Below are 10,150 nucleotides of genomic sequence, written 5' to 3'. Positions count from 1 at the left end.
TGGAAACAGGACAGGGGCCTCACAGGAACTATGGGACCCCCCCCACTCCTGCCTCCCACAGGGGGCTTTTGAGGATTGTGGCAGAAGGGGAAATTGAGGCAGCAGCAGATACTTGCCCTGCCAGAGCCAAGGGTAAAACCCAGACATCCTGGCTCCCAAGCCCCCCTACTCTAACCACTAGACCCTACTTCCCTCCCAGAGCCAGGGAGAGAACCCAGGAGTCCTGCCTCCCAGCCCCCCACCCACTCTAACCACTAGACCCCACTCCCCTCCCACAGCCGGGGAGAGAACCCAGGAGTCCTGCCTCCCAGCCCCCCCCCCACTCTAACCACTAGACCCCACTTCCCTCCCAGAGCCAGGGAGAGAACCCAGGAGTCCTGCCTCCCAGCGCCCCCCCCCCACTGTAACCACTAGACCCCACTCCCCTCCCAGAGCCGGGGAGAGAACCCAGGAGTCCTGGCTTCCAGCGCCACCCCCCACTCTAACCACCAGCCCCCACTGCCCTCCCAGAGCCGGGGAGAGAACCCAGGAGTCCGGGCTCCCAGCCTCAGGTGGGGGAGCTGAAGGTCTGTAGGTAACACCTGAGGGCCAGCCCTAGCTCCATCCACCCCCAAGGGCAGCGGAGGGGCTGCTCCTCGGCCCCCCCAAATCTCCATGGGGACTGGCAGGTGCCCCGAAGAGGCTGGGGGCACAGAGAGCGGGGGGGGGCGCCGGGCGGTGCCGCCGGAGGGGTGTTGGGAACCAGAGCGGACGCCCCTCCCACGCTGTAGCGTCTCCTCCCCAGCAGTACTGGGGGGCAGGGGGGGCTGCCTCACCCTGTGTCTGCGCAGCACCCGGCGGGACGGGCGTCTCCCATCTGGGTCGGGGGGTGACGCAGCACAGCGGGGGCCCTGCTCGTGGTCGGGGGGCCGGGCAGGGTCCAGTGGGACAGGCCCCGCTCCCCGGTGCTGCAGCCCTCCCGCAGGCCCGTGTTACACAGCGGCTCCGCGACTACAACGCAGCCGAAGAACCCGCCCCGCACAATGCCCAGCGCCTGGGCTGCCGGGGGCCCGGGGTGCTGGGCGGGGGCCGGCCTGCGACGGGCAGTGCCGGGAGGCAGGCAGCCGGCATCGTCTGAGAGCGAGGCTCTGAGCGGTAACCGGGCCTCGCCCGCCCGCCAGCGGCGCTGGCCCCACGAGGAGTCTGCGGGCCCGGGCGCAGGCCTGGGCTGCCGGGGGCCCGGGGTGCTGGGCGGGGGCCGGCCTGCGACGGGCAGTGCCGGGAGGCAGGCAGCCGGCATCGTCTAGAGAGCGAGGCTCTGGAGCGGTAACCGGGCCCTCGCCCCGCCCCGCCCGCGGCGCTGGCCCCACGAGGAGTCTGCGGGCCCCGGGGCGCAGGCCTGGGCTGCCGGGGGGTGCTGGGCGGGGGCCGGCCTGCGACGGGCAGTGCCGGGAGGCAGGCAGCCGGCATCGTCGAGCGAGCGAGGCTCTGGAGCGGTAACCGGGCCCTCGCCCCGCCCCGCCCGCGGCGCTGGCCCCACGAGGAGTCTGCGGGCCCCGGGGCGCAGGCCTGGGCTGCCGGGGGGTGCTGGGCGGGGCCGGCCTGTGACGGGCAGTCCCGGGAGGCAGGCAGCCGGCATCGTCTAGCGAGCGAGGCTCTGGAGCGGTAACTGGCCCCACGAGGAGTCTGCGGGCCCGGGCGCAGGCCTGGGCTGCCGGGGTGCTGGGCGGGGCCGGCCTGCGACGGGCAGTGCCGGGAGGCAGGCAGCCGGCATCGTCTAGCGGCGAGGCTCTGGAGCGGTCACCGGGCCCCCGCCCCGCCCCGCCCGCGGCGCTGGCCCCACGAGGAGTCGGCGGGCCCCGGGGCGCCGGCCTGGGCTGCCGGGGGCCCGGGGTGCTGGGCGGGGGCCGGCCTGCGACGGGCAGTGCCGGGAGGCAGGCAGCCGGCATCGTCTAGTGAGCGAGGCTCTGGAGCGGTAACCGGGCCCTCGCGGCGGGTCCTTCCCGGCCGGCGCTGGCCCCACGAGGAGTCTGGGCGTGGGGCTCCCCACACAAACGGGGGTGGACTGGCCGCCCCGGCCGGCGGCGTCAGAGCGAGGTCTCCATGCTGTGCAGCGGGCTGGCGCAGGGAGCCGGCTGGGAGCCCTGGGCGCGGTGGCTGGCGTTGTTGTTGGTGTTGGGGGTGGGCGGGGGGCTGGGGGGCCGGCGGGCGGCCTCGCTTTCCTCGGCGTCGGTGTCGTCGATCAGGGGGATGTTGTGGGTGTAGTCGTTGAGCAGGAACTCCGGGGGGGCCATGAAGTGGTGGATCGAGGTCTTGGAGTCCGGCTTCTCCAGGCCCTCGTAGAGCGAGCTACGGAACGCCTTCACCACGCGGATCTGGCGCCGGGGCAAAGCGGGGAAAGACGGGTGAGGCCTCGGGGCCAAGCCAGGCAACGCACCCAGGGGCAGCCTGCGGCAACGGGGCGACTGCTGCTCCAGACGAGAACCCAGGAGTCCTGGCTCCCAGCACCCCCTACTCTAACCCACCAGCCCCCACTCCTCTCCCAGAGCTGTGGGGAGAACCCAGGAGTCCTGGCTCCCAGCCCCCCCCGCTCTAACCCACCAGCCCCCACTCCTCTCCCAGAGCTGTGGGGAGAACCCAGGAGTCCTGGCTCCCAGCACCCCCTACTCTAACCCACCAGCCCCCACTCCTCTCCCAGAGCTGTGGGGAGAACCCAGGAGTCCTGGCTCCCAGCCCCCCCCGCTCTAACCCACCAGCCCCCACTCCTCTCCCAGAGCTGTGGGGAGAACCCAGGAGTCCTGGCTCCCAGCCCCCGCTCTAACCCACCAGCCCCACTCCTCTCCCAGAGCTGTGGGAGAACCCCGGAGTCCTGGCTCCCAGCCCCCCCCCGCTCTAACCCACCAGCCCCACCCCCTCCCAGAGCTGTGGGAGAACCCAGAAATCCTGGCTCCCAGCCCCCTGCTCTCACCCACCAGCCCCCAACCCCCCTCCCAGAGCTGGGAGAGAACCCAGGAGTCCTGGCTCCCCGCCCCACATGCTCTAACCCACCAGCCCCAACTGCCCTCCCCGAGCCGTGAAGAGAACCACGGAGTCCTGGCTCCCAGCCCCACATGCTCTAACCCACCAGCCCCAACCCCCCTCCCAGAGCTGGGAGAGAACCCAGGAGTCCTGGCCCCCAGCCCTGGGAATGCACAATTACCTCTAGCGTGATCTCTCTGTCCACCCCTTGTTCTGCACCCTCTGTAGCTAACCCCAAACACGCCCCTGTGCAGCCACCCACCCCATAGACGCCCCGTCTGTATCTATCCTACCCCATCCATCCCCCGCTCTGTGCTACCCCACATCCATCCACCCACCCACCCCATAGACGCCCCGTCTGTATCTATCCTACCCCATCCATCCCCCGCTCTGTGCTACCCCACATCCATCCACCCACCCCATAGACGCCCCGTCTGTATCTATCCTACCCCATCCATCCCCCGCTCTGTGCTACCCCACATCCACCCACCCACCCCATAGACGCCCCGTCTGTATCTATCCTACCCCATCCATCCCCCGCTCTGTGCTACCCCACATCCATCCACCCACCCACCCCATAGACGCCCCGTCTGTATCTATCCTACCCCATCCATCCCCCGCTCTGTGCTACCCCACATCCATCCATCCACCCACCCCATAGACGCCCCGTCTGTATCTATCCTACCCCATCCATCCCCCGCTCTGTGCTACCCCACATCCATCCACCCACCCCATAGACGCCCCGTCTGTATCTATCCTACCCCATCCATCCCCCGCTCTGTGCTACCCCACATCCATCCACCCACCCACCCCATAGACGCCCCGTCTGTATCTATCCTACCCCATCCATCCCCCGCTCTGTGCTACCCCACATCCATCCACCCACCCACCCCATAGACGCCCGTCTGTATCTATCCTACCCCATCCATCCCCCGCTCTGTGCTACCCCACATCCATCCACCCACCCACCCCATAGACGCCCGTCTGTATCTATCCTACCCCCTCCATCCCCCGCTCTGTCCTACCCCCCATCCATCCACCCACCCCATAGACGCCCCGTCTGTATCTATCCTACCCCATCCATCCCCCGCTCTGTGCTACCCCACATCCATCCACCCACCCACCCCATAGACGCCCCGTCTGTATCTATCCTACCCCATCCATCCCCCGCTCTGTGCTACCCCACATCCACCCACCCACCCCATAGACGCCCGTCTGTATCTATCCTACCCCATCCATCCCCGCTCTGTGCTACCCCACATCCATCCACCCACCCACCCCATAGACGCCCGTCTGTATCTATCCTACCCCATCCATCCCCGCTCTGTGCTACCCCACATCCACCCCCACCCCATAGACGCCCGTCTGTATCTATCCTACCCCATCCATCCCCCGCTCTGTGCTACCCCACAACCATCCACCCACCCCATAGACGCCCGTCTGTATCTATCCTACCCCATCCATCCCCGCTCTGTGCTACCCCACATCCATCCACCCCCCCACCCCATAGACGCGCCGTCTGTATCTATCCTACCCCATCCATCCCCCGCTCTGTGCTACCCCACATCCATCCACCCACCCCATAGACGCCCCGTCTGTATCTATCCTACCCCATCCATCCCCTGCTCTGTCCTACCCCACATCCATCCACCCACCCCATAGACGCCCCGTCTGTATCTATCCTACCCCATCCATCCCCGCTCTGTGCTACCCCACATCCATCCACCCACCCCATAGACGCCCGTCTGTATCTATCCTACCCCATCCATCCCCCGCTCTGTGCTACCCCACATCCATCCACCCACCCCATAGACGCCCCCGTCTGTATCTATCCTACCCCATCCATCCCCCGCTCTGTGCTACCCCACATCCACCCACCCACCCCATAGACGCCCCGTCTGTATCTATCCTACCCCATCCATCCCCCGCTCTGTGCTACCCCACATCCATCCACCCACCCCATAGACGCCCCGTCTGTATCTATCCTACCCCATCCATCCCCCGCTCTGTGCTACCCCACATCCACCCACCCACCCCATAGACGCCCGTCTGTATCTATCCTACCCCATCCATCCCCCGCTCTGTCCTACCCCACATCCACCCACCCACCCACCCCATAGACGCCCCGTCTGTATCTATCCTACCCCATCCATCCCCCGCTCTGTGCTACCCCACATCCACCCACCCACCCCATAGACGCCCCGTCTGTATCTATCCTACCCCATCCATCCCCCGCTCTGTGCTACCCCACATCCATCCACCCCCCCACCCCATAGACGCCCGTCTGTATCTATCCTATCCCATCCATCCCCGCTCTGTGCTACCCCACATCCATCCACCCACCCACCCCATAGACGCCCGTCTGTATCTATCCTACCCCATCCATCCCCGCTCTGTCCTACCCCACATCCATCCACCCCATAGACGCCCCGTCTGTATCTATCCTACCCCATCCATCCCCGGCTCTGTGCTACCCCACATCCATCCACCCACCCACCCCATAGACGCCCTGTCTGTATCTATCCTACCCCATCCATCCCCGCTCTGTGCTACCCCACATCCACCCCCATAGACGCCCGTCTGTATCTATCCTACCCCATCCATCCCCGCTCTGTGCTACCCCACATCCACCCCCATAGACGCCCGTCTGTATCTATCCTACCCCATCCATCCCCGCTCTGTCCTACCCACATCCATCCACCCACCCACCCCATAGACGCCCCGTCTGTATCTATCCTACCCCATCCATCCCCCGCTCTGTGCTACCCCACATACACCCCCATAGACGCCCGTCTGTCTCTATCCGCCCCCATCCATCCCCCGCTCTGTGCTACCCCACATCCATCCACCCACCCCATAGACGCCCCGTCTGTATCTATCCTACCCCATCCATCCCCAGCTCTGTCCTACCCCACAACCAACCCCCCACCCCATAGACGCCCCGTCTGTATCTATCCTACCCCATCCATCCCCCGCTCTGTGCTACCCCACATCCATCCACCCACCCCATAGACGCCCCGTCTGTATCTATCCTACCCCATCCATCCCCCGCTCTGTGCTACCCCACATCCATCCACCCACCCCATAGACGCCCCGTCTGTATCTATCCTACCCCATCCATCCCCTGCTCTGTCCTACCCCACATCCATCCACCCACCCCATAGACGCCCCGTCTGTATCTATCCTACCCCATCCATCCCCCGCTCTGTGCTACCCCACATCCATCCACCCACCCCATAGACGCCCCGTCTGTATCTATCCTCCCCCTTCCATCCCCTGCTCTGTGCTACCCCACATCCATCCACCCACCCCATAGACGCCCCGTCTGTATCTATCCTACCCCATCCATCCTCTGCTCTGTCCTACCCCACATCCACCCCCCACCCCATAGACGCCCCGTCTGTATCTATCCTACCCCATCCATCCCCTGCTCTGTCCTACCCCACATCCATCCACCCACCCCATAGACGCCCCGTCTGTATCTATCCTACCCCATCCATCCCCTGCTCTGTCCTACCCCACATCCATCCACCCACCCACCCCATAGACGCCCCGTCTGTATCTATCCTACCCCATCCATCCCCTGCTCTGTCCTACCCCACATCCATCCACCCTACAAATAGACGGCCCGTATGTATATATCCTACCCCATCCATCCCCTGCTCTGTCCTACCCCACATCCATCCACCCACCCACCCCATAGACGCCCCGTCTGTATCTATCCTACCCCATCCATCCCCTGCTCTGTCCTACCCCACATCCATCCACCCACCCACCCCATAGACGCCCCGTCTGTATCTATCCTACCCCATCCATCCCCTGCTCTGTCCTACCCCACATCCATCCACCCACCCACCCCATAGACGCCCCGTCTGTATCTATCCTACCCCATCCATCCCCCGCTCTGTCCTACCCACATCCATCCACCCACCCACCCCATAGACGCCCGTCTGTATCTATCCTACCCCATCCATCCCCTGCTCTGTCCTACCCCACATCCATACACCCACCCACCCCAAAGACGCCCCGTCTGTATCTATCCTACCCCATCCATCCCCTGCTCTGTCCTACCCCACATCCATACACCCACCCACCCCATAGACGCCCCGTCTGTATCTATCCTACCCCATCCATCCCCTGCTCTGTGCTACCCCACATCCATCCACCCCATAGACGCCCCGTCTGTATCTATCCTACCCCATCCATCCCCTGCTCTGTCCTACCCCACATCCATCCACCCACCCACCCCATAGACGCCCCGTCTGTATCTATCCTACCCCATCCATCCCCCGCTCTGTGCTACCCCACATCCATCCACCCACCCACCCCATAGACGCCCCGTCTGTATCTATCCTACCCCATCCATCCCCTGCTCTGTCCTACCCCACATCCATCCACCCACCCACCCCATAGACGCCCCGTCTGTATCTATCCAACCCCATCCATCCCCCGCTCTCTGTCCTACCCCACATCCATCCACCCACCCACCCCATAGACGCCCCGTCTGTATCTATCCTACCCCATCCATCCCCTGCTCTGTGCTACCCCACATCCATCCACCCACCCCATAGACGCCCCGTCTGTATCTATCCCACAAAGAACAGGAGCAAGCCCAGCCTGTGGATAGTGCCCACGGGCCATACGCTGCGGCAGAGGGGATGGGGGGGGGGTGGAATGAGCATCGATTGGACACACAGAAAGCGCAGCAACAGAAAAGTGGAAGCGCCTGTTTTCTGGGTTCAAGATCCCCGGCCACCTGGGTTCCAATGGCCCCCGCAGGCAGGGGAGGGATGTTTACGGCCTCCCCACCCTTTGCTGAGCTTTTTCAACACCCCTTAACCCTGCCTCCCTCCGCCGGGGTCAATGGGCCATCGCCCCATGGGGTCAGTGGGGCCAGAGCCCCGGGGGTGGGGGGAAAGCACCGTCCCCGTTACACCTCCCACCCCTCGTGTGGGGCAGGGGCTGCCCCATTTGGGAGCTGTCACACCCAGGGGAGGGGGGGCACAGGCTGGGCATGGGGGGGGCCCTGCACTTGTTTCGGGTTGTGCCGCGGCTGTGCAGTGCATTGTGGGTAGGGCCTGCTCCCAGCCAGGGGATGGGGCGGCCGGCCCCCCGGGGAGACAGCGCATGCTAGAGCGGGACGGAAGCCCCCCCCCCCCCAGCCAGCAGGACCCAGCGCCAGGCCAAGCTGCTCGCACTGGAGCAGGGGGGTTGCAAGCAGAACAGGGCCCTGACCCCCCCCACTAGCCGCCCTGGGGAGGGGGAACTAGGGAGGCAGTGTGTGTGTGGCGGGGGCTGGGCGGGGGAGCGGGAGCCAGGACTCCTGGGTTCATTCCCCTGCTGGGGAAGGAGACTGGTGGGTCAAGTGTGTGGGAAGGGGGCAGAGGCTGGGACTCCTGGGTTCCATCCCCGCCTCTGCCCCATTCTTCACTCTCAACCCCCCTCTGTGGGGGGGGGGGGCTGACCCATCCCCTCTCTGAGCTCTGGGGGGCAGGGCCCAGCCCCCTGCCACCCACCTCAGCCGGCCGGTTCTTTGGCAGAGCAGGAGGCCCCGCTCCCGGGCTGCCGTGGGGGGCTTCACGCCCACCCTTGCCGGCTCTGAACGGGGAGCCGGGGCCGCCACGCCACGCACCCCACCCCAGGAGGCAGCCACTGAAGAGGTGCCGGGGGGGGGGGGTTAAAGAGGCTGGGACAGCAAATAGAGCCCAGTACCCCCCCTCCCGTTCTGGCTGGGGGCTGTCAGGATTGGGTCCCTGCAGAGGCAAAGGTGGGGTGGAGGTGGGCAGTGAGCTGTCCACTAGGTGGATGCGCCCCCGCCCCCACCCCCAGTGACCCCGGCTCAGAGGGAGGCTGGTTTGGGAGGCTCGAGACTCAGGGCTCCTCGCTTGGCCTGGCTGCTGGGGCACGTTGCCTCAGTTCCCCCCCCGTGTGACAGGGCCCCCGAGCGGGGGCAGGATTGGGGGTGTCTCTAGTGGCCAGTGTGACAGAGGCCCCCAATCTCGGCTCCTGGCACGACAGGGCTGCCCCGTCTGCGGCCTCCTCCCATCGCTACGGTGTCAGGTTGGCGCTAGCAGCCCGGGTTTGGGGGATCTCTCACCCCTGGCCGTGAGCAGAAAGCAAAGTCAAGGATGGGATGGGGGTGGTCGGGGGGGGATGAGAGGTGTGATTGAAACACAGCCCCCCCCGCCCCCAACACTCGAAAAGCACCAGACTCCTGGCGGCCAGACAAGTGGCTCCGTCCCGGCTCCTCGTGGCAGCTGGAAGGGGGGGAAACGGGGCTTGAGGTGGAAGGATAGTGGGGGGGGGCAGGGATGGAAGGAGCATCGGGGGTTCAGCTCATGCTGCGGCTGGTGACGGTTTTGAAAGGGGGGCGTCCCGGGAGGAAGGGGGGGCAGGGAATGGGCAAGCACAGGGGTGTGTATTTGTTGGGGGGGTGGCAGCTCCCGCCCCCCCAGCTATGGAGTCTCCCGGTCTGGGCAGTGGAGCCAATGCCCCTGCCCTTGTCTCGAGGGCGGGGGTCCCCGATCCTGGTGTGGCCGGGACCGCGCTGTGCTAGGTGCTGCACGTGCGCCTGGGAGAGCTTCTGCTCAGAACCCCACCCCCTTGGCCACCCTCAGTCCCCACCCGGCTTGACCCACTGCGTAATTTACGAAGGGCCGGATCTGAATTGACATTACTTAGAGCCTCGCCTGGGACGGGGGAAATTACACCCAACCCCCACCCCCTTCTTATCTTCTGGAGGGGCCGGGGTGGGGGAAAGGTTCAGATTCGGTTTCCAATGGCTCCTGAAATGACCCTGCCAGGCCCCCGGCCGCTGATCGGTTCCTAAAAGAAATCCAGCCTTTGTCAGGCCCCCCCGGGCGCCATCGGGGCGGGGGGGTCGGTAGGAGGGACGCGCAGGACAGGACGGGGCAGGGGCGAACGAGACCCAGAGCTGTGTGGAGAGAAAAAGCAGCTAGAGAGAGAGAGAGAGATTATCGCCAGCCAGAAGGGGGAGGAGTCCTGCGCGAAGCAAACAGACGACACCGAGCCACACGAGAAGGCACCAAGAGTCCGGCCCGAGCAAATCCCACGTACCCCCCTGGAGGGATTTCTGCCACCCAGGACGCCGGGGTTCCGCCCCGGGGGAAGGGAGCGACAGGCCCCGCCTACC

General features: G+C 65.8%; 1 protein-coding gene across 1 annotated transcript in view; it reads right to left on the bottom strand.

Moving 5' to 3' along the window:
* Nucleotides 1-1,867: 1,867 nt before the first annotated feature.
* Nucleotides 1,868-10,150, bottom strand: part of ATP2B3 (ATPase plasma membrane Ca2+ transporting 3) — a 42,165-nt gene continuing 33,882 nt past the window's right edge. Inside the window, exon 23 of the mRNA XM_039510594.1 lies at nt 1,868-2,354. Within this exon, the coding sequence (XP_039366528.1) occupies nt 2,067-2,354 (288 nt within the window). The 3' untranslated portion in view covers nt 1,868-2,066. The remainder of the gene's footprint in view (nt 2,355-10,150) is intronic.

This window comes from Mauremys reevesii, linkage group 22 (genome assembly GCF_016161935.1).
Source record: "Mauremys reevesii isolate NIE-2019 linkage group 22, ASM1616193v1, whole genome shotgun sequence".
Lineage (NCBI taxonomy): Eukaryota > Metazoa > Chordata > Testudines > Geoemydidae > Mauremys > Mauremys reevesii.
The sequence above is the reverse complement of the archived record's forward strand: the minus strand, read 5'-3'. Positions and strand labels throughout refer to the sequence as shown.